Genomic DNA, 25,894 nt, shown 5'->3' with positions numbered 1-25,894 from the left:
ATATCAGCAGAATAAAAAAAAAGATTAAAAATATAATCTTTCAATGGGTATAAAAAGTATTTGTGACAATTCAACATCAACTTATGTTAAAAAGGAAAAGAAAAATCCTCAGTAACCTAGGAATAAAAGAGCACTTCTTCAACCTAAATAAAAGGTATAAGTGAGCATATATATGAATGTCATGCTTAACAGTAAAAGACTGGAAATTTCTCCTAATATCTTGAGCAAAAGAGAGATATCTGCCCTCAAGACTTTGCCCAACATTTTACTGGAAGTCCTGGCCACTGAAATAGGCAAGAAAAAGAAATTTTAAAAATACAGATTGTAAAGAAAGAAGGAGAATTCAATAGTTGCAGATAACATAACTGTATAAGGTGAGAGCCTATAAGAACGGACAGAAAGTCCTACCTGAACTAATAAGAAAATTAAGCCTATGATGCAGAATATATAAATGTACATCTATGTGTTAGCAACAATATGGGCACTAAAATTATTTTAAATGCCATTTATGATAGAATAAGAAATGCTTAGAAATCAGTTTAATGAAAGATATGTAAGACTTTCCCACTGAAAATACTAAAATGTTGCTGAGAAAAATGAGAACATAAATAAATAGAAAGTTATGTCATGTTCATGGGCTTACAGATTTCAAGTTGTTAATATGTTAATTCTACAAATTATCTATAGATCCGACTTCATCTCATGGAGAATTGTAACTGGATTTTATAGAAATTGACATGCTATTTCTAAAATATATGCAGCAATGCAAAGGGTATAGAACAGCTAAATAATCATGAACAATTGCAAAATTGGAGAACCTGTCCTAGGGGATTAACATGGCAGCTAAGGTGGAAGGATGAACACAAAAATTAATGGAAATAAGAAAGTAATTTCTTGATTCTAAATTCCTAGCTCAGACACAAGATAGTAATTGGTATAAGATGGACTCTAAACCTCAACGTAAAGGCCAGTGTCATGAAGCTCCAGGAAAATGTCGGGGAGTCTCTTTGCAACCTTGGGGTAAGCAAGTATTTCTTAGAGAAGATACGGAAAACAATAGCCATATGCAGTAAGAGCAGCCACAAAATGGTAAATTGGAGTTTGTCAAAATGGAAAACTTCTGCAAACCTAAGACACCTTTAGGGAAAACATAGTTATCCATAGACTGAGAGAAAAGTGTTGTAATACATGAGCTGACAGAGATTATGTACAGCATATTTTCTTAAACTCCTGCACTACAATAATATAAAGATATACCAATAGAGAGATGGGCAAAATTTGAGCACGCACATTACAAACTAAGATATGCAGATCTCCAGTAATATATGCAAATGGTACATGATAAGGAGCTAATCATAATTAGTCTTCAGGGATATGCAAAGTACTAGTATAATAAGACACCACTCTACACTCGATAGAAGAGCTAAAAAATCTTTGACCATAAAATATTGAATTAAATGTAGAGCAGTCAGAATTCTCATACATAGCTGGAGTGGAGAAAAAGAGGTTTTTAAATAAACGTTCTCTGTAGAAATGCTTTTTGGCAGTTAACAAGTTAATTATACATCTACCTGGTGACTGAGCAACCCCACTCCTAAGTACTTATGGTAGTGAACATAAAATTGGAAGATTTCCAAAGCCTCCTACAAGAATGTTCATAGTAGCTTTATTTATAATGGCAACGAACAGGAAACAAGGTCCCTTATCTATCAATCAGAGAATGATTAGCAAACTTTATTCTATTTATCTAATGGAATATTCACAGCAATGTGAATGAACAAATGACTGAAATTTAAAACACACGTGATTTTTCATAGTGAAAGAAATTAGACATAAAAGAGTAAATACAGTATGCTTGTGTTCTAAAAAAGTTCTACAAGAAAGAGAAGGAATATATAATGATAAGAAATTAAATTAATGGTTGTTTCTTGGGGTGTTATTTATTGGGAAGGGCCATGGAGGAACCCTTCTGTGATTTTTTTTTTTTTTTTTTTTTTTAAATTTTTTTTTTCAACATTTATTTATTTTTGGGACAGAGAGAGACAGAGCATGAACGGGGGAGGGGCAGAGAGAGAAGGAGACACAGAATCGGAAACAGGCTCCAGGCTCTGAGCCATCAGCCCAGAGCCTGACGCGGGGCTTGAACTCCCGGACGCGAGATCGTGACCTGGCTGAAGTCGGACGCTTAACCGACTGCGCCACCCAGGCGCCCCCCCTTCTGTGATTTAAAGGCATGTAGATTAAGCAATCCAATTGTGCATTTAAGATCTTTGTATTTCATTGCATGCAAATTATGCCTCAGTTAAAAGATATATTCTTCTTTGATTTTTAGCAAAAATGTTTGATAATGTTTTATTTCTTAATGTACAAATTGATACAGACATTTTGAAGTTAACTCTTATGAAAATTATTCCATTACTACCTAGACTGGTGCTTCCTTCCATGACAAGTGTAAATGCTTGTTTAGAAGTCCAGGAGCCACATAGGATTATATCATTTTCTAGTTAGAGAAAGTATATTCATCAGATATTATGAATGAAATGTAATAGAGATATACAATGCACATAATAGGATACTATTAAAATATTTATTTTTAAAATAAATAATGTGTCTCCAGTTATAGGCTAGAAAATAACTGTAAATGTGCTGAATGCATTCTGAAACAGAACTAACATCTGTGGGAATGCAAGCTGGTGCAGCCACTCTGGAAAGCAGTATGGAGGTTCCTCAAAAAACTAAAAATAGAACTACCCTAGACCCAGAAATTGCACTACTAGGCATTTGTCCACGGGATACAGGTGTGCTGTTTCGAAGGGACACGTGCACCCCCCCCATGTTTATAGCAGCACTATCAACAATAGCCAAAGCATGGAAGGAGCCCAAATGTCCATCGATGGATGAATGGATAAAGAAGATGTGGTGTATATATACAAAGGAGTATTACTCGCCAATCAAAAAGAATGAAATCTTGCCATTTGCAACTACGTGGATGGAACTGGAGGGTATGATGCTAAGTGAAATTAGTCAGAGAAAGACAACAATCATATGACTTCACTCACATGAGGACTGTAAGAGACAAAACAGATGAACCTAAGGGAAGGGGAGCAAAAATAATAAAAAAACAGGGAGGGGGACAAAACAGAAGAGACTCACAAATATGGAGAATAAACGGAGGGTTACGGGAGGGGTTGTGGGAGGGGGGATGGGCTAAATGGGGAAGGGGCATCAAGGAATCTACTCCTGAAATCATTGTTGCACTATATGCTAACTAACTTGGACGTGAATTACAAGATAAAAAATAAAACAAGTTAAAAAAAATAAACTAGCATCTGTCCCCTTTGCATAAGCATTCATAAAATGCTGTGTGATATAAAAAATATTTGTATTCAGGCAGAAATCCCAACTTTAAAACGAAATTATCAATTACTGTCAGCAAATAACGGTTTCGAAAATAAATATGATGATGCGAGCATTTTACCTATTCTTCATAAATGCTTACATGCGCAGTCTTCGTTCAGTGGGAGTTTGAGGAAAGCGGGCGCTCTTTTTAAAAATGACACTGTCAGGTTCACTTCTTCTCCAGCGTTCCGAAGAACCTGAACCTGAAACAAAAAGGAGTGAAAATGATACCATCGTCAGTATGTTCACGAAATATCTTATGCGATAGCAAAGACCTTGAAATGATTGGGTGTCTTTTCGCCTCTCTTTTTTGCCCTAGAGGTGAGAAACATTCTATTAAAATACGGAATGAATTACATAACATTGTCGGAATACAGCCATCACCTCCTTTCTCTTCCCACCGTTTGGTGGTCCCCTGTTCGCTCACAATGTCATCATCTTCCGTTCATATTCATAGATACCTCTTACGTGTACAGTCTCTATTAGGCAATATGAGAGATTATGACTTCTATAGGAAGGTACGGTGCTCGAGCCTCTATGCCATTAATTTAATAAATATTTATTGAACCTCTATTATGCACCCCCTTGGACATATAAAAATAAATGACCCTGAAGATGTTGATGAAAGAGCTAATTCAAATTAAATAAAATTGCCCCGATTCACTCAAGCACTTTTGCAAAAACAACAACAACAAAACAAACAAGCAAACAAAACCACACAAGAAACACATAGGTATTCCTTTCCTGTCATATCACTGCATATTTCATGCTTCCTTTCCCTGCAAACTTGGAATAATGGTGAAGACTGTTATCCTCAACTCTCAACATGTTTCACATTGTAAACTAATGGGTTTACTTCTGTCACTTACAGTAATGTCAATGTCTTAAAATATTATATCAAGATACATGTGAGAAATAGCTAAAGAAGTACAAGAAGCTGAGGAGTTATTTAGAGCAAAGGTACCTAGAAAACATATAAATATATCTTTTTTTTTTAATTTTTTTTTTCAACGTTTATTTATTTTTGGGACAGAGAGAGACAGAGCATGAACGGGGGAGGGGCAGAGAGAGAGGGAGACACAGAATGGAAACAGGCTCCAGGCTCTGAGCCATCAGCTCAGAGCCCGACGCGGGGCTCGAACTCCCGGACCGCGAGATCGTGACCTGGCTGAAGTCGGACGCTTAACCGACTGCGCCACCCAAGCGCCCCAAAATATATCTTAATTTAAAAAGCTCACATCGACTGAGAGGGGAATTGCAAACAATTAGTGAAGAGACGGCTAATGAACCTGGGAACACAGCTTGTTATTAAACATCCAGAAAAAACGCTCAACCTCCAGCCATGAGAGAATTGGCTATCAAAATGATTTAGAATGGCTTCTGGTCCGGAAATGAGGGTATGGGTTCAGCTCCCTTTGCTCCCCACTCAGGGAGTATAAACACTCAAAAACTTGCAAGACACAACTGAAATGCAAGGTGACCTCTGAAAGATCAAGGGAAAAAGAACTCAGTAGGGATCCCAGGACGGTAGCAACCTCAAAGAGGACACCAACCATCCAGCGGAGGAACTTCAACCCACTGCTGGATAAAGCATCCCTTTGTCCACTTAGTGGCACCAGGGGGCGCCCAGGCTGAGAGAGCTCCTTCAGCTTCCTCAAATCGCATCAGCAGGGAACAGTGAGAAATCAATCAGACCCAAGACGCCAGACAGACTCTAAGAAGTATATTGTCAATGGAACCACAGCCTACAAAACTAGGCTAGGACCTTTGTGGTAGAGTGAATTCCTGCTAAAAAGAAAAAAAAAAAATCTTATGTAAGAGCCACAGTCTCAACATAACAACCAAAGTGGCCAGGATATAATAAAATAGCATGTCCCTCGAAGACCCAGGAAAATCACAATTTAAATGAGTAAAGAGAGCTAACTCCAACTAGATGAATTACATCCTGGAATTATCTGACAAGGACTTTAAAGTCACCCTAATAAAAATATGTCAACAAGAAATGACAAATTCTCTTGAATCAAATGAAAAATTACAAACTCTCAGCAAAGAAATACAAATTATGAAAATAAAAGGAAAATTGTAGAACTAAAAAATGTGCTAACATAAATTAAAAAAAAAAGAACCTTCCTGAGGTTCTAGGTGGCTCAGTCAGTTAAGTGGCCAACTTCGGCTCAGGTCTTGATCTCACAGTTCCTGAGACCGAGCTCCGTGTCAGGCCCTGTACTGACAGTGCAGGGCCTGCTTGGAATTCTCTGCCTCCCTCTCTCTCTGCCCCTCTCCTTCTCACACTCTCTGTCTCTCACACACACACTCTCTCCCTCTCGAAAATAAATAAACATTAAAAAAATAATAACAAAATTGGCTCAGTAATACAGTGACGATGATATAAGAATCAGTAACTTGATGACAGAACAGTAAAGTTTGCCCACTCTGAGCAATAGACAAGATAAAGTCACACGCAGAAAAAAATACTATATTTCATCACATTGAAAGTAGGAAAAAAGCTTAAAAATGAAGAAAATTAGATAATCATTTCTATAGATGCAAAGAAGCATTACAAAATACAGTTGATAGAGACTCAAAAACCTGAGTATACAAAAGAGTATCTTCATATTATAAAGAGGATATATTTTTTTTTTTAGAAACATCATAGTTAACTTTGATTCATTGAGACATTTTTCCCTGAGATCAGAAATGAGACAAAAATATCCACTATCTTCAGTTTTCCTCAGTCTGTCTTCAGGTCTTCTCACAGTAAGGCAAGAAAAGAGCTAATAAAATGCATGAGAATTGAAAGAAGAAATGAAAGTTTTATTGTTCAGAGAGAAGATAATTTCTTTACTTATATTTTGAGAGAGAGAGAGTGTATGCACAAGTGGGGGAGGGGCAGAGAGAGAGGGAAGGACAGAATCTGAGCTGACAGTGGGCGTAAACTCATGATGTGAGCTGAAGTCAGACGCTTAGCCCACTGAACCACTCAGACACCCCAACATAATTTTGAACATAGAAAATCCTTGGGAATCTATAGACATTATTACATGAGATATTAGCAGGTGAGTTACTAAGGGAGTTTAGCATGGAACAGTATAGACACAAAGCAATACCTTGTTAGAAAGAAAACACAAGCCCCAAATGTAGTCACATTTGTTAGGCCTTCACCAAACCAGGGCCTAAAACCTAATCTAATTTCACTTGCAACCTCTCCCAGAAATGTAGTGAGGAATTTTCTGGTCAGGACTAAGGAGGTAATCTTCCTGCCTTCCTCCCTTCCTCCTTCCTCCCTTCCTGCCTTCCTTCCTTCCCTTCTTTCTTTTTTCTTTCTTTCTTTCTTTCTTTCTTTCTTTCTTTCTTTCTTTCTTTCTTTCTTTTCTTTCTTCCTCCTTTCTTTTCTTCTTTCTTTTTTCTTTCTTTCTTTCTTCCTCCTCTCTTTCCTTCTTTCTTTTCTTTCTTTCTTTCTTTCTTCTTTCTTTCTTTCTTTCTTCCTCCTTTCTTTCCTTCTTTCCTTCTTTCTTTCTTTCTTTCTTTCTTTCTTTCTTTCTTTCTTCCTCCTTTCTTTCCTTCTTTCCTTCTTTCTTTCTTTCTTTCTTTCTTTCTTTCTTTCTTTCTTCCTCCTTTCTTTCCTTCTTTCCTTCTTTCCTTCTTCTTTCTTTCTTTCTTTCTTTCTTTCTTTCTTCTTTCCTCCTTTCTTTCCTTCTTTCTTTCCTTCCTTCCTTCCTTCCTCTTTCCTTCTTTCTTCTTTCTTTCTTTCTTTCTTTCTTTCTTTCTTTCTTTCTTTCTCTCTTCTCTAGTTGTCCCTCCCCATATCTGCCTATAATAAAAAGCCTTCCATCTTGTACAGAACCTTAGAGCTTCTTTCTACTTGCTGGATGGAATGCTGCCTGATTCATAAATGGCTTAACAAAGTGAATTAGATTTTAAAATTTACTTGGTTACATTTTATTTTTGTAACAGCACAAAGGTCACCTGGTTTGATTGGATATCAACAAACATAACATTATTTTTTAAATAATGGAACTCTATGTTATGTCATGGATCACTGGACATAATACTGCGAAGATATCAATTTTTTCCTACTTTTCTGTAGATGTAAGACAAGCCCATTCAAGGTCCCAATGTTTGTGGGATTTTTTTTACTCCCTTTTGGCTTAATGGGGACTTATGAGCTTGGCTTACGTGTTGCATTGACACATAACACTGATATAATCATTATTATATCATTGTATTAGGAGTTGGTGAATCAGTGAAATATATGGGATGGTGGAATGCAACAGGTCAATCCTTATATTCCATAGTAAGTGTACAACAAATAATATCTACTGCTAAATAACAAAATAACCATATGAGCATCTTAAGCGTAAATATGAGACTAAACATGTATAAGTTAAATATGGTTGCCTCAGCAATCGGCAATGGGCAGCTACTTTACATGTGTACTTCAATCTTGAAGTTTTTATTCAAATGTAATTGCAAAAAATCAGAACAAATAATTTTCAATTGTAAAATCTCACCCTGGAGAGATAATTTAGTTTTGTCTTTAATAAAAGATCAAATATGGCTATCTTTCGGCAATCACAAGTTCAAGTCCTTGACACAGACACGTTTCTTAATAAATGCAAGAATATTCACTTTCTCAGTGAACAGGATTGAGATAATGTGTTTAAATTTTTCTGAGCTTTGCAAATATGCTTTGAATGCATATTTAATCAGCCTGGTACTGTCGGGTTGGAAAATATAGGTTATACATCATGAGTAATGATGGATGTCATCTGGCTGCAAAATCAGAAATCTGCACCAATAAATCCAGCTGTCTTTTTCATTTTCATTCACATTTTATGATGCAAATCAAATGTGCATTTTGATCAGATCATGTATCAGCATGACTATTCTATCATGTCGCCTTGGGTATGTACATGAGGAAAGGGCAAGAGATTGGTAAAGGATGGTAATCAATAGGAACAAAAGTGGGGCAGGTATTAAAATAGATATTTATAGGTTTATTCTATTAAACGATGACAAACCTAACAACTCAGTTTATGAACTGAATGTTTTTGAGTTCCACTCACCTGTTAGAAGGGAAACTTCATAAAATCATTTGTCTTCTTCACCCTTTCCTCCTTCCCCTTAGAGGATATTCTATCTAATATGAGATTTTCAAGAGGAATTTATCTATCTGCCACAGCTTTGGTATATGAAGTTAATTTTGGCCATAGCTGGGAAGTGGTTTGTATTTTTTGTTTTTTAAAGACGATTTTTATAGAGGAGTTTAAGGTTTACAGCAAGATTGTAGGGAAAGCCCAGGGAGTTCCCGTATTCTTCCTGCCTCCACACATGCACAGCCTTCCCCATCATCAACATCCTCCACCAGAAGGGTACATTTGTTACAAATAATGAACTGACATTGACACACCATGATCACAAGGCACCCTGAGTCTATTGTTTACCTTAGGGTTCACTCTTGGTATTGTACATTCTACGGGTTTGGACAAATATATAATGACATGTATTCACCATTATTGTATAATGTAAGTATTTTAACTGCCCTAAAAATTCTCTGTGCTCTGCCTATTCATCCCTGTCCCCTACCCCAACCTTGGGGATTAATTTTAATCGATGAAAAGAGGGACTTCTGCTTTGCCTGGGCGTACTTTAAGCACACACCAGGAAACACACACACACAGACGCACACACACACACACACACACACACACATCTTCAGTGGCAACCAAGGCAGGTAGACAGTCTGTGAGGGTCACAATCACTACCCTCGCGTGATGTCAGAACAAGCAAGTAAGATTTCCATCTCCAGACTGTAAGACAAGTACTGCGGCTCACTGATGACAGTGATGGAAAACAGTTACCTAGAATTTCACATTAGCATTTGACTCATCTCTCTCGACATATTGTTAAGTGCAGTAAATCATTTTCCTAAAGCCCTGACTCTTGGCTGAAAAGGAAATTAAATGTGACTTTGAGGAATGATTTCAAATACGTTGCTTCACAGACAAAACGACTAGGCTAACACTAGATACAACCACATGCTTTTCTGTTCATGTTAGGAAAACAATTACATGTCAACACGGAATAAACAAATCACTTTTGTATTATATATACTATTACGTAATCACTTTTTGTTTATGTCAATTGTGGGGAAAAAAAAACTCGACTTACTACGTGTATTATGGGGTAAGAGTTTGAGAGGAAATTGTAATTGAACGGCTTTCCTGAATGGGGTCAGAGGGTCCTCTGGCCCTGTGCACCTGCCTTCACGTTCAGGTTTCAAAGGAATCTGCAGAATAACAGTTGACCGAGCAGACGGCCGTCTCTGAGGTGTGAGTGCAAGTGAATACATTAACACCCACAGATTACACCTGGGCTCACAGTGGCTGCCAGGTGGCAGGGTGGAAGATTGAGCCTTCTGAAGGGAGAACCATTTGGCCAAGGAAGGAGTCTACAGTGGTCACGAGAACTGGTGCTATTGGGTTGCTAGGAAATCAAGTGTAACAGCGGAGATTATCCAACTGGAAAATGAGGTATGGAACTGTATCCAGGAAGATCACATCACATCACCACCAGAAGTAGGGGGTGAACCAACTATGAGAAATCGACTATAATTTAGAATCTGGAAGAAGCAATGCAGAAGAGGAAAGGGATTTGGGCTAATTTTAAAATAGCATCTTTCACATTGAATTGGTGTGATCAGGGGGATAGAGAACGGTGCTGGAAGGGCCAGGAGTAGATGGGATAGGGATCAGAATTTATCACAGACAAAGCACTTCAAGAAAGGCAATGTGACCCTCTTGAGGGTGCATTCACTCATTTCTTCATCTCGTCTGCATGTTAATTTGTGAAAACAGTCCATATATGTAAAGGGATACAACAGGAGGCTTCCTACAGTCATTTCTAGTCTAAATTTATGTTGTTTTAAAATGAAAAGTCACAGCAAAAATGTATATCCGGTTATATGTTTAAAAAAAGAATGACTGAAATTTTAATATTTCTGAATTCATAGAGTTTCTGCCTCAAGTAGTGTTGAAGTATGCAGTAATTTTTGGATTCTGGTAAATATTACAATCGAGAATAAAATTTGAATGAATAAGAAATTGCAGCTCTAAAAATAATCAGGATATAATAATAATATCAATGAATTTTAATATGCAAGAAAACCATTTACTTTAGTGAGGCAAAATGTTGAAACATTTGAGCAAATTTTCCTGGATTATTTAAAGCTATGACTAAAAATAATTCCATCACTTTCAAAGACTCCATTGAAACGAGATTCTATGTAGCAAAAGTGGGTGAAAAGTCAAATGCTAGATGGATGGAACTTCAATGTAACAAGCAGAATACATTGTTAACTAGTTCACATGGCTGTAGAAATGCTATTACAGCATTTGTTTTAATTCCAAGATGATTTCCTCAATAATTCAAGCAATATTTTACTTTGTCTTCTTATTGTTATATGGCCAATTGACTAGTTTATGTTCTATTAAGCAGGCTTAATTAAATTTTAAAATTCCCGAAAGCTTTACTTCACAAACGGCATCAGGGACATATGGGTTCAAAACTAAGTTTTATCTAATTCTTAAAGAAGAAATTATTCCAGCATGAAATTATTGAAGTCTCTTCGTGTTACAAAGTCAAACTAAAATGAAAACAAGTAATAAAAGCTGACATAAATCATATGAAGAAACAAAAGACCACTGTTAATATAAAGATAGATGTAATAATTTAAATACACTATTCACTTGTAGAATCCTACAAGTGACAAATAAAATTATACTATGACCAAATAGGCTGTATTTCAAAATAGCAAACCTGGATAAATACCAAGAAGTTATTACCAATGTAATTAATTTCATCAAGGTAAATATACATAACCTATTAATAGTATCAATAATAAATAGGTTGGGGGGGGGGCAGATTTTGTCCTCTCCATTAGAGTCTGAAAGGACATTTGGTCAAACTGAGCTGTAATTTTTTCTTTTTTTTTTTTTTTTCAACGTTTATTTATTTTTGGGACAGAGAGAGACAGAGCATGAACGGGGGAGGGGCAGAGAGAGAGGGAGACACAGAATCAGAAACAGGCTCCAGGCTCTGAGCCATCAGCCCAGAGCCCGACGTGGGGCTCGAATTCCCGGACCGCGAGATCGTGACCTGAGCTGAAAGTCGGACGCTCAACCGACTGCGCCACCCAGGCGCCCCTGAGCTGTAATTTCTAATAAAAACTCTAAGAAAAACAGGAATAGGAGAAAATCTCACGATGTTTCCTGAATATCCCTGGCTGTTGCCTGAGCCTACCGTGGTCTCTCTCTAAATACGCCCACGGCTCTCATCCTGACTTCCTCTGCTTTCACCTCAAAAATCATCCCAGTAAGTCCTATCTTCATCCATCTATTTGAAGTTACAGCTCTCCGCATGCCTCTGCCCTCATTTCCCTGTTCTACCTGTCATTTGTCAAACCCACTAGCACGTTCCTACCTACCCCATAGTGTGCTGACATATTATGTCTAACGCTCTTGTATCTATGCACCATGAAAACGTGTGCACGCAAGGACCGCAGGCTGTATCTTTTCGCGGGTGTGTTCAAAGAGTCGGGCATGGCATAGCACCTGTCTCATAAAAAGTCCTCATTAAGCAGTTTGGGGTGACTAAGCTATTAAGTTTTATTAAAAATCATTTTAGGGGCGCCTGGGTGGCGCAGTCGGTTAGGCGTCCGACTTCAGCCAGGTCACGATCTCGCGGTCCGGGAGTTCGAGCCCCGCGTCGGGCTCTGGGCTGATGGCTCGGAGCCTGGAGCCTGTTTCCGATTCTGTGTCTCCCTCTCTCTCTGCCCCTCCCCCGTTCATGCTCTGTCTCTCTCTGTCCCAAAAATAAATAAACGTTGAAAAAAAAATTTAAAAAAATCATTTTAAAAAGCAAAAAAAAAAAAAATTTCCTACATGTTGAAGCAGCGAGACCATGTCAATTAAAATCAGGTACTAGATAAAGGTGTTCACGGTCTCCAGTATTTTTCAAAAAATGTTTCATGAGTTCTACAAACATAGTGAGATAAAAAAATAAAGTTTTGTAAATATTAAGAAAATAAAATCAACCCATTATTAAAAATATAATTGTGCACGTAAAGAATTCTCCACGAAACGCTAATTGGAATTTAAAAGAAAAGGTGTTTTTCTTAGTTACAATACACACCAGGGGAAAATATTAAAGATCTGGAGGGAAAAACCTATAAAATCCTTAGATGTTTGGAGCACCTGGGTGACTCAGTTGGTTGAGCTTCGGGCTTTGGCTCAGGTCATGATCTCCTGGTTCCTGAGTTCAAGCCCTGCGTTGGGCTCACTAATTGTCAGCCTGTCAGGGAGGAGCACGCTTCAGATCCTCTGTCCCCTCTCTCTGCCCCTCCCCCTCCTGCTCTCTCTCTCTCTCTCTCTCTCTCTGTCTCTCAAAAAACAAATAAAACATAAAAAAAACAAAAATGTTTAGATTTTTCAAAGCATATAAGTAATTTGTATCTTTTATTGAAGGATAGATACCAAACTCTAAAGCCTTGCAAGGATATGCCACATACTTGGTGAAATTTTCTAGGAGAACAAATTAAGTCCAAAGAAAGTATTAAAATAGCCTCCAGAATATCCAAAAATGCTAAGAAGAGCCGCAGTAGGGCTTGGGAGGAGCTGAGTGAGTCATGTCTGAATATGTTTGTCATTTAATCCAATCAGCATGTTATTGATATGTAAATAAATTAGTAGAAATGGAAAAAACTACAAAGTAGATCTCAATGTACTTGAACTTTTAATACACGATAGAGATGTTTTTCTTTTATTTTTTAAAAATTTTTTTTCAACGTTTTTTTAATTTATTTTTGGGACAGAGAGAGACAGAGCATGAACGGGGGAGGGGCAGAGAGAGAGGGAGACACAGAATCGGAAACAGGCTCCAGGCTCTGAGCCATCAGCCCAGAGCCCGACGCGGGGCTCGAACCCACGGACCGCGAGATCGTGACCTGGCTGAAGTCGGACGCTTAACCGACTGCGCCACCCAGGCGCCCCGAGATGTTTTTCTTTTAATCAAGTGTTTAAAAGACTGGTTATAATAAATGGTACAAACATATCTGCCTATCCTTTTAGAAGAAAATAAAATGGGATACAATTTTAAGCAATATACTAGCAACAAGTCTTAATGAATTAAAGATTTAAATGTAAATACTCTGTCCAAAATAATGTAAGACCCTATATGTGGGATTCCGTGTAAAACCTAGGGGTGAGAAGAACATATTAAACCGAACAACAACCCAGCACCTAGGAGAGGCAGTTGTGTCTCTAAAGCTATATACAGATAGATATCAATGTATCTAAATGTACATTTTGCCACACTTTTGCCTGTTCTTTGAATTCGGCTGAATTAGTCACTTTTTTTCAAATAGAGAGGAAGAGAGCTGCTTTTTATTTTGTTTTTCTGCTTGCTTGTTTGTTTTGGTTGCAATTTGATCAGTAACTCCTAGACAGGGCCACTGCTCCTTTGACCCTTGACACTATTCTGAATGATCTCGAAAGGAAAGTTCCAAGATTTACTTAGTGGCTAAGACCCACCAATAGGGAAGCGCAGTTTTCAAATTCATCATTTCACTCTTGTGCTGGACAAAAGCACAGGGAATAACGGGCTTGAATATTGCAGCTCATTAGATACAGAAACAACACTAGACGTACAGGCTAAAAGCTGCCTGCGTGACAGCTGGGGGGCCACCCACCCTGTCCTAACCACCACTGTCACTCTTAATTAACTGATGCATACATGGATGGTTCTTTACATACTACACTTTCAGAGATGATGGTGCAGCCTAGCGCAACACTGTTAAAATATCCCGGCAATAATTCAATAGGACGATATTGTCTCTACTGAATATTGGGCCACATTATCTGACTCATAAATTATTTGGATTTGTTCACTGGTTTCCACTAAGTCTTAAGATACAGTTGTACGTGTAATAGCCCACAGTTCAAGAACTGAATAACGTGTCACCAAGCGTGCAAGCTCTAATGCAGCCTTAGGTTTGTGACATAAAGCCTGTGAGGTAAACAAGACAGAAGTCACTGCTTTTTATTTTTCAAATGAGAAGTGGAAAACATTTCGAAGTTAAACGACTTGCTCAAATATAGCAGCTAAAAATGACAGACTGACAAGTAAAATTACATGTATGAGCGAGTTCTCCATTTTTCCCACTGGGCCTTTTTCCAAGGAGGTTAATGGCAAACCTTCAATAATTATTTTAAAAAGCATATTTGAGTCTCATAGTGATTTTGAGATGATAATCCCCACCTCTCCGCTCTCACATAGCCCCTATAGACAGAGTCCATTTACCCTGTATCACCTCACTGCCCTAGTACTGAGAAGGAGGTAGAAAACGCCGTCCCCTCGGGTACTAGAAAACAGGGTAACATGGAGGGAGGGGCTTCTCTGTAAATTAGTAAGACTGCATTTGTGTAAATTACTTACTTTGCATATTTCCCTTTTGGGATTAATGACTATGGAGTTTCAATCAACACAACGAACATACATCAGGTGTCTACCATATTCAAAACACCGTATTTTGTAATCCAGAAAATCTGGAGTGTTGAGATCAGGACAATAAAGCCCTTTGGTTCTACAGATTATCCAACCAGCGAGAAGACAGGTGTTCACAATAAAATAAAAGGAAAAACAAAGGCTACAAGAAAGGTTTTTAAAAGTGAACACCATATGTAACTTACTCAGACCCAAACCTACTTAGCTTGCTAGATATCATGGGATTTTTGTCTAGTTTCTCTGCTAATAATACGGGTAGCATTGATGTTGGGCACAGTCTTCTCATTGCTTAGCACGACAAGAACAAACAAAAACCAGGGCAATGCCTGCCCTCACAATGGGAAGCTCTCCGGTGTTTTTCCGTCAGTCTCTCACTGGTCATACCTCAGAGATCATCAGTGCCTTTAGTACATGAACAAGCGTTCAATTACCAAACCAAATGTAATCAACTGCTTACTGAGGCCCGAAAATATTTAAATCAGACCTTTATGTTTGAATGACTCCCCATCTTCCTTCAGAGATGCCAAGTATATTTATAAAATGCAGTCACTGCACATTAATAAAGCACATTCCATTCAAATCTTGAGGGAAGGGAAAGAAAAGACTTCTTTAATAGGCCTAAAGTATTGTAACTGATTTCTTATACATGGTTGTAATATCCGAAGCAGAAGAGTGAGGTACAGAACCTCTCCAATTTATCTAAGAAAGTCCAACGTGTTTAATTTTTTGTTTTAATGTTTATTTTTGAGACAGAGAGAAACAGAGCATGAATGGGGGAGGGCCAGAGAGAGAGGGAGACACAGAATTCGAAGCAGGCTCTGGACTCTGAGCCGTCAGCACAGAGCCCGACGCGGGGCTTGAACTCACAGATTGCGAGATCATGACCGGAGCCGAAGTCGACGCTCCCCCGACTGAGCCACCCAGGCGCCCCGAAAGTCCAGAGTGTTTAAAACAAAGTTTCATGAAGATGCCAATATTGTATAATCATATTGGATTGCAATATCCAGCATGCACACTTCTTCTAAGTTCTTATTAAAACCACAGCTCCATGAATGTTTAGTTTGTAAACAGAGTTCCAGATTTAAGTCGAATGCCTGAAGGAAGAAAGAAATCATAACGCTTTCCCTTATTTTTATAGAATCCTGCATAAGATTATCTCACACCAAATGAATTATTGAAATCTGAAAAACAAAGCTAAATGTTATCACACCCACATTAGATTTGCAGCTGCAGGATACAGTTGCTAAATACTTGTTTGTGCATATTATCGTAACACGTTTGCACAACATAGAACTAGGAAGTAAATATTTTACCACTGCTTGTACTGCTCCCTGCCGCACCCTGTCATCTCAGCCTATTGCGTGAGCCATTTAAATATGCCATTCTAAATTTTAAAGCCATCCCTCTGTGATGCACGCTGGGTACAGTACAAACACGCTGATACCATTAGCAACATTGTTGGGGCCACCCGAGTACGCGGTGCTGCACTTCCTTGGTAACTGAAGTTTGCACAGGGAGAAACACAGCCGTGCTGCTATGGGAAGCCGGTGGGTTTCTTCGGGTGTCTGGTAATTTGAAATATTTGTGAATAGATGTTGTATGTCTCAAATACAATATGTGCAAAAGTAGGGGAACTAATTTGCATTATATATTGCTAAGGACGTGAAGAAAAAAATACATCTGTTCTTTTGCTTAATGATTACTTCAAATTTCAGCCTTCAGAGAACTCCCTCATGCACAAAAATGTTGGAGATACTACAGTCGTAAGAGCCCTTACGATATTTAGCAAACTGTGCAGGATGCGTGCTCTTTATGAGACGCGTGTACTTGGAAGCCTTGCATGTTACTTACATGGATATTACTGGCAGGATATAAGAATGACCCTTGGCAAAATTATAAACTGAGCTCCTTTCTATTTTGTCACCTCGAACTTCTCTTTAGTCTACTTTTCTACTTGGAACCCTGCTTCTTTTCCAACAGAGTCCCTAAGGACACTCCTGCCACCTGGTACCTGAATGACAAAAACAAGGAAACAACTCTGGGAAAATCTCTCTGCATTCAACACTCAGCGGCTTCCTCAAACCGCATGAGTCATGGTCCCAATCCAAAGGAGGTGCCACAAGGGGGTATCCATGACCATTTGTTAAACGGAGATTGGGCCCTTCAAGTTCTTAAAACTGCATTTTTGTCAGAGGCCATCTGGGATCACTGGGTGGCCTCAAAGAAATGGCTTAGCAACGAGGAATTTAAGCTTTATCTGTTTAAATGAATTGGAGTAAATTAATGGCAATTACAAAAATCCGTAGGCTATTCATTTGAGACATAAAACTGAAATGGTTTATGTTCCATGAAGACATTTTAAGAATGAATGTTCGCTGAGGTTATGTGAACTCACAAATAGTACCTTCAGATGAGACGGCATTAGAGAAAACCAGTGATTATAATCCTCACAAACATTTCCTTTGAAAAGCAGGTGGTACGTAGGTGAGAATAAGGGCAGCTGGGCTCCCTTCCCAGCTGGAGTATGAAACGCTAGAGCCATATGTCTTTTGAAATTCCTTTATTCACATTCCACCTGCTTTAGGTCTATGTGGAGTCCTGGGGAGGATAAAGGTTCCTGTTTGTCAGGAATAAGAGGAAGGGAAAAAAAAAAAACTGCTCTGTCTCCATAGCAACCTGGGACAGCTGTACCCCCAGACAGAGCAGCTCCACAGCTATAACCTACTGAGAGCAAAGAAGAAGCATGGGAAAGACATGTTGACAGATTGACTGGAGCCACAATTTGTCAGCTCACTGGACTGGGAAATCGCTACAACAACACTGCTGACTCGTTCCTATCTTTGCTTCATAAACTGGAGACTCAATAAATAGGTGTGTAACGCATGGCACGGCGGGCCGAACACTCCAGGGCCAGCTTGGATTCTGCTCGCCACCGGAACTGACCATCTCCCTTCCATGACTGTGCAGACATCAAAAAGCGAATTAAGAGCAACAAACATTGCATCGTAAAGGAGTCCATGAAGACGAATAAAGTATGCCTTCTCTTTGATACTGCTTTGTGAAAGAAGCTCAAAGGAATTCTTAGACATTTTCTAAACCAATGATCACACTCTCTTTGATGTAACTAGGAGATGTATGACCTTATTCCAATTGTTGGTAAGAAAAAAATCTCAGAAAGATACTATGATTTCCTTCCTGAAGTGCAGAGTAACAAAGTGAAAAACCAACTGCAGGCGTCGTGTATTAAATCTCAATGGCTTTGCACATAGGAAAACAGCATACTTTTTCAACTTTGTTGGATGTGGTCATAATTATTTGCTACTCAATAAGCATAATACTTCACATTCCTTGAATAAATGAAACATGGATAATTATAGGAAAAGAGCGTAAATATTTCCAAATAAAGCACGTTATAAGTTGTCTATCACTAGCATATGATAATACTTTGTATGTTGTATATAATACCTTACATTGTCTTCTGTGTATCATACCATGTGCTACATGTTGTATAGTATACCTTATATTGTATATTGTAGATAATATGTTATACTGTATGTTGTATATAATACCTTACATTGTATATAATATATTACCTATGTTGTATATAATAACTTATAAAAACTTAACAGTTTGTATGCTTTCAAACTGTTACTGCTCTGTTTTGTGGGGGCTATCATCATCTTAAACTATAAACCATTTACAAGGAGAAACCGAGTATCTAGTATGATTTTTTTATCTAGGCTTTTTTTATCTATTAACTGTATTTCCAATACAATTGGAAATTGTATTGATAATTGATAATAGAATTGATAATTCTATTATCTATTAACTGTATTTCCAATACAATTAATATTTAATAAAATAATAGCAATTACAGTTTTTGTCTCTCACATAATATTAGAACTATATCACTCTTGAAACAATTGTGTACTCTCATTTTCACAACCTTTCTGTTTTTTTCAATGAAATATTGTGTATTGTTAAATATAGGCTGATTTAAGTTGTAAAAGTAAACATATTGTACTAATCCTTATTAGACCATATAAGGTATTCTATAACTGGTCATCAAAATATAATTTTGTAAAGAATGTAAAATGCCTTTGACTAAGCCTTCAATATCGAGTCGGTGTGAAAAGAACACTGTTGAGATTATAAATATTTTCTGGAAACTTTATGCCATCAACGTTTTTTATACCAAAAGAGCATATCTCATCTAATTATTTTAGTGCTACCTGGAGGTTTGTTTCCATTTACTTTCTCGATTTTTTATGATGCTATAAGTCAGGAACACATTACTTTCCCTGAGCAGCTTTCCAGGTAAATAGTAAATAAGTAAACCAAGCATTATGGGTCCAACTCTTGAAATGGAACCAGAGGTATTTCTCTCCTGTATATTTCAAGATATCTCCAGTCAGTGAAGTGAAAGTGGCTGTATCCCTTCCAGGGGCACTGCAGGCAGCTGACAAAAGGTTGGCTTGAAAGTTAAGTTTGCTCGCGTTGAAAAAGATCTCAAGGAAAGAGAAGACGATAACGATTTCCAAAGCTATAATGAGAGTGAGTGTAACTGTGCGTGTGGTGAAGAGAAGGAGGAGGAGGAGTGACTTACTACAGAAGGCTACCTTGAAGAGTTTGTGTTAGGTCTCATGAGTTAAAAAAAGAAACTACGTGTATTATCTTTCAAGACATTTGACATGTAGTTCTAACCAGAAGTGTTCTTTCCTCAGTTAGATTGAGGTCCTATTATTTTTTTCATCTCCATAATTAGTTATCTATTTTTATAACCTTTCCTCATCCAGTTCATTATCCTAATCAAAGACCTTTGCTGAAACTTCTACAATGAAAAGTACAACAACGTTCATTAAGACCCCAGGAAATCTTGAAATAGAGATAAATATCTGTAATTGTTGGGGTCTCGTCAACAGAAACTAATTGAGGCATTTCGAAGAAAGGAATTTAATCAAGGGTTTGGGGGGAAATCTCAACGGAGGAATGAGGCAATGTGTAGATTAGCTTTTGCAGAAACCCTCAGCCAGCCTGATACTGGGAACAAGCCATAGGGGTGATGTTGGTTGGGCCCAGGAGCCACACTGGTACCAGCCTGGACGTTGGGGTCTCTGTGAAAACAGAGGAAGGGTGTCTCCGTGAGTTACAGTCAAGCCAGGATGTACAAATCTTACGCCGTATGAAACCATATTGTCTGCAGATGTTTGCTAAATGAATCATCAGGGACATTCAGAAGGTGGAGGAAAGTTGGATGGCAACAAACAAACAAACAAACAAAGAATTCTACCCCCCAGTGAGGAAATAGGTAGAAGACCAGCATTAAGAAATCCATCGTAAATGCTGCAGGAGAAAAGGCATTTTTCTATTATCACAACACACTTCAGATTTGGAGCACTCAAAAACACTGTCAGCAGTTGGTATTAGATGAGATTCACATTCAGGACAGAAAGCTGAATCAAGAGTTCTTTAAAACTCAAGCTCTATTACATTCCTGAAAAAAAAAATAAAAATAAAAACAGCTAAAAATTTCAATTCCCATTACATTTTGAGAAGAAATTATTATAACAAAATCATCTCCAAACTATTCAATCTAAATGGCGTGTCCTCGTCAAAAGCTGAGCTCTGGCGCTTGAGCCTATTAGTTTGAATTCTATTTCCACAATTTGCCAACTGTATAACCCTAGGCAACTGATTTAACTTCTCTGTGATACACATTTCTTATCGGGGAAGTAATGGCAATAGTCATCTCTATCTAACAAGTTTTTGAAGATTAAGTGTTTTGCTACCAACAAAATGCTTAGACAAGAGCTTGGCACCATATTTCCTTAATAAATGTTAGCTCACATTACCAGAAAAACTATTTAGGTTAAATGAAGTAAGAATTTCATATAAAATGTTTTACTATAGAACTTTATTTATTTCTATAATGGGAAAAATTAAAAATTGTTTTCAATAAGTATAGGGAGGACTCCGGTATAGACTCAGAATCACATCTGACTATATACACCCATTCACTTTCTTGCCCTAAAAGCCACAGGACGAACTCCCGGAAGTCTTCAACATCAAATAGTATAGCTGATTGAAATCGGAGGAATCCCCAAGAAAACCAAAGATAGCTTTGGCCATACAAACACACTACTACACTCTGAGATAGACAAGGAAGGCAAAATCTGAAAATGTACTTCCAATGGGCATAGTTTACATTTTACAGACATCCTGAAATTGGAAAGATAAACACAAACAAACACAACACAACAAAACAAAACAAAAAAACCCACCAAACTGGTGATTAGGAAATTGCTTCAGTATTTAGAAAAGTGAAATGGCTGATAATAACCATCCCATTTCCGAGACAAAGAAGAACTTTAAACTAAGTCTTAACAAATTTTACATGTCATTTAGAAATTTATAATTGGGACACAGAAACAAGGGAAGGAATCCAAAAACCTGTAATTAAATCCTAAAGCAATCAAATGTATTTGGGAATGACTTAAGAGTCTAAAGAGTTTTTCAAAGGGAGGTTTTCAAAATGGTAGGTGGAGATTCAGATTCTGTTGATTCATCTGTAATCCCATGGTTCTTTGTGGGAAAAGTAAAGACATATTTTAAAGCCTGTAGTCCAAGGGCTGATATACAAAGCTTCCTTTCTTAAGATGGCAAAAGAATGTTGTGACAGACAATTGAATAAAAATCTGTGGGAATTATCTTGAAAGAGTGAGAAAAGAAGAAACAAGGTCCATAAGAGAGGAGGAAAACCACTTCTTAGTGGGACAGCCTACTTTGCGGTGGAGAGGGCATTGCATTATTTCATCCACTATATATTTATTGATCGCTGGGATTGTGTCAGTACACAAAGCATTGAATAAAAGAGAAACAATTCTCACTCCCAAGGAGTTGACATTCTGGATAGGAGAGTGAAAAAAAAAAAAACAGTCAAAGAAAAGAAAAAAATATAAGGTAATTGTAAGTACCTTTGGATTTAGTTTTTTTGTTTGTTTGTTTTTTTCCTAAGTAAGCTTTTTATATGAGAATAGTTCTAGATCTATAGAAAGTTGAAAAGAGCATTCCTATAGAGCCCACCCCCAGTTTCCCCTACTGTTAACGTTTTGCATTCATATAGTTCATCTCTCAGAGGTCATGAACCAATATTGGTACATTCTTAACTAAGTTGGCATTTTGCCATTCTAGGGTTGTCATTCAAGTGAGGGCATAAGCCGGACAGGCAAATAGGTAATGGGGGAAGGCAGCAAACTATGCAAACAGACGAAGTATGTCCGCCTAGAGTTGCCAAAGCTTCTAATCTCTTCAGGAAAAGAAAGCAATTCTGAATTTTTATGCGATCTCTTGATTTTCTTTAAAATTTTTAACTGTAGCAAAATACACATCAAGTTTAATGTGTTAACCATTCATAAGTGTACAGTTTAGGAGTTTATACATACTTACATTGTTGTGCAACAAATGTCCAGATGTTTTTCATCTTGTAAAAGTGAAACTCTACAACCATTAAAAAAATACCCCATTTCCTGTCCCCGACCGTCCCTGGCAACTATCATTCTACTTCCTGTTTCTGTAAGTTTGAGTAGTCTAGATGCATCATATAAGAGGAGTCATACAGGATTTATTTATTTGTAGGTGCGTGACTGGTTTATGTCTCTTAGCAAGGGGTCCTCAAGGTTCATTCATGTTGTAACATTTGACAGGATTACTTTCCTTTTAAGACTGAGTCATAGTCCATTGTAGCATTCTAGTTTTACTTTCCTTGCCTGGGTTTTTGGTGTGATAGGCAAGAAATCATTGTCAAATCCAATGTAGAGCTTTACCTTTGTTTTCAACTTGGAATTTTGTAGTTTTAGGTGTTACATTAAAATTTAATCAATTTGGGGCACCTGGGCAGCTCAGTCGGTTGAGCATCCAAATTCGACTCAGGTCATGATCCTGAGGTTCACGAGTTCAGTCCCTGTGTCGGGCTCTGTGTTGACAGCTCAGAGCCTGGAGCCTGCTTCAGATTCTGTCTCCCTCTCTTTCTGCCCCTCCCCCGCTCACACTCTGTCTCTCTGTCTCTCTCTCTCAAAAATAAATAAACGTTAAATGAATTAAAGATATTTAATCCATTTTTAGTGAAATTTTGTGTATGGTGGAAGGGAAGATTCCAAAAGCATTTGTTGAAAAAACTGTCCTTCCCTTATTAAATGGTCTCAGTATCTGTGTCAAAAATTATTTGACCATATATATGAGGGTTTATTTCTGGACTCTCTATTCCATGAGTTTATACCTGTTTTTACACTGCTTCTACATCATTTTCATTAATGTGGGTTTGTAATAAGTTTTGGAAGTGTGAGACCTACAATTTCGTTTTGGATATTCAGGGTCATTTCATGGATTTTTCTATTTCTGCAAAAAATAATGTTATTGGGATTTTTTTAAGCTTATATATTTATTTTGACAGAGGGAGACAGAGAGCTAGGGAGGGGCAGAGAGAGAGGGAGAGAGAGAGATAATCCCAAGCAGACTCTGCACTGTCAGTGCAGAGCCCTATGTGGGGTTCGAACCCATGAACTATGAGTGTATGACCCAAACCAAAGCCAAGAATCAGACACCTAACTGACTGAGCCTCCTAGGCACCCCTCATTGGGATTTTGATAGAGACTGCATTCGATTTGCAGACTGCTATTGACATCTTAACAAAATTATATCTTTTTTAATGTTTATTTATTTATTTTGAAAGAGAGAGTGGGGGGAGAGGGGCTCCAACATGAGGGTCCATTGCATGAACCGAGAGACCCCTGAGAACCATGAGAACCTGAGCCTAAATCAAGTCATACGCTTAACCGGATAAGCCACCCAGGTGCCCCACTATTTTTTTTTTCTTGGTGTTAATATAGATGGAATTAAATCCTTCATTTTTGTTTGGATTGTTCATGATAGTGTTTAAAAATGCAACTGCTTTTTTATCCAGTTACTTTGCTGTGTTCACTAGTTCTAACATTTTTAATGTAATCTTTAGGATTTTCTACATATAAAATTATGTCCTCTGTGAAGAGAAATAATTTCATTTCTTCTTGTCCGATATGGATGTCTTTTGTCCTTCTTGACTAATTGCACTGGCTAAGACTTTCAGTACTATGTTGAGTACAAGTGGTGGAAGTGGGCATCTTTATTTTATTCCTGAACTTAGAGAAAAAGCTTTTAATATAAAGCCTTTGTTATGTTGAGGTAATTTACTTCTATTCCCAGGTTTTTTTTTATTTTTTAATGTTTATTTATATTTTGAGAGATAGAGAGACAGAGACAGAGAGAGGGAGAAAGAGAGATAGCATGAGCGGGGAAGGGGCAGAGAGAAATGGAGAAATGGAGACAGAATATGAAGCAGGCTCAAGGCTCTGAGAGACCCACACGGGGCTCGAACTCACAAGCTGAGCCGTGAGATCATGACCCAAGCCAAAGTCGGACACCCGTCAACTGAGCCACCCAGGAGCCCTGTGTTTAGTGTTTGCTTTTTTTTTTTTTTTTAGTCAGAAAATGGTGCTGAATTCTGTCAAATGCGTTTCTACATCAATTGAGACAATCATTACGTTTTCTCACTGGTAAGTATTCCATTTCATGATTGTACTACAGTTCGTTTATCCATTCATACGTTGAAGGGCATGGTGATTGCTCTAGTTTTCAGTAGTTGTGAATACAACTTTACTGAAAATTCCTGTGTATATTTTTGTGCGGACATATGTTTCCATTTTGGGGGAGGGTAAATATCTTTGAATGTGGACGCTGAATTTTACATTACTGTTTAGCTTTGTAACGGTCAAACCATGGTTTCATTTTGCATTTTCACCTGCCATCAATGAGAATTCCTCTTGCTTTACATCACCAGCACCTCATATTGTTGGCTTTGAGCTGTGCTATTCTGCTAGATTTGTAGTGGCAACTTGACTATTCTGTTTCACTTGTGGCACATAATAGATGACAATTTTTAAACACATAGAAAATAAGCATGTTGTAAGGGTATCAGCCCACAGAATTGAAGCAATGGGTGTGGAAACATGTTCTGGTAGGAAGGAACAAGGGTTTCTACACACACACACACATACACACACACACGCACACAAACACACAGTGATTTTTTTTTTTAATTTTTTTTTTAACGTTTATTTATTTTTGAGACAGAGAGAGACAGAGCATGAACGGGGGAGGGGCAGAGAGAGAGGGAGACACAGAACCGGAAACAGGCTCCAGGCTCTGAGCCATTAGCCCAGAGCCCGACGCGGGGCTCGAACTCACGGACCGTGAGATCGTGACCTGAGCTGAAGTCGGACGCTTAACCGACTGAGCCACCCAGGCGCCCCCACACAGTGATTTTTAAATGATGGCTTGATTAAGATGTTTCACCAGGGCTGACATGAAGAAATTTACACCTCTGTACTGGAGTCTTGAACGTATTTCAATCACAAAACATCATCTCATACTAATATTTTACACTTATTACATGCTTTTAGAGCTAAAATTTCTTGTTGGGGACATCAAATTTGGCCAAAAATAGTCCATTGGTTGATATTCTACTTTCCAGGGAATAGAGCGAGGGAATATGTATTCCGTCTCTTATTTTTTTCTTATTCTAGCCACAGCTCTATTTCCCAGTTATTCTTGGAGTGTTCCCCCTCTGACGCCAGGCAACCCAAACTGGCAAATGACGTCTATAAATGCAATGGGAAAGACTCAAAGTCGAGAGTGACTTATCAGGAAAAGTCTCTGATCAGAGTTTTAGTCTGAGCTCTGGACGGCATGAATGACCTCCCATGGAGATCAGGGGAGAAAACTGTAGGCAGAGATGACAAGGGCAAAGGCACCAAGGGGGACGTGAGCCTAGGTGGGAGAAACCAACAACAGTATGAGGGTACGTGGGGGCTGCCCATGGTGGGCTAGTGGGAGACTGGTA

At 38.1% G+C, this 25,894-nt stretch overlaps 1 protein-coding gene across 1 annotated transcript in view; it reads right to left on the bottom strand.

Moving 5' to 3' along the window:
• Positions 1-25,894, bottom strand: part of SNTG1 (syntrophin gamma 1) — an 888,222-nt gene that overhangs the window by 213,938 nt on the left and 648,390 nt on the right. The window contains exon 10 of the mRNA XM_043601045.1: positions 3,500-3,602. Within this exon, the coding sequence (XP_043456980.1) occupies positions 3,500-3,602 (103 nt within the window). The remainder of the gene's footprint in view (positions 1-3,499; positions 3,603-25,894) is intronic.

Source organism: Prionailurus bengalensis, chromosome F2 (genome assembly GCF_016509475.1).
Source record: "Prionailurus bengalensis isolate Pbe53 chromosome F2, Fcat_Pben_1.1_paternal_pri, whole genome shotgun sequence".
Classification (NCBI taxonomy): domain Eukaryota; kingdom Metazoa; phylum Chordata; class Mammalia; order Carnivora; family Felidae; genus Prionailurus; species Prionailurus bengalensis.
This window is presented reverse-complemented; position numbering and strand designations above follow the sequence as displayed.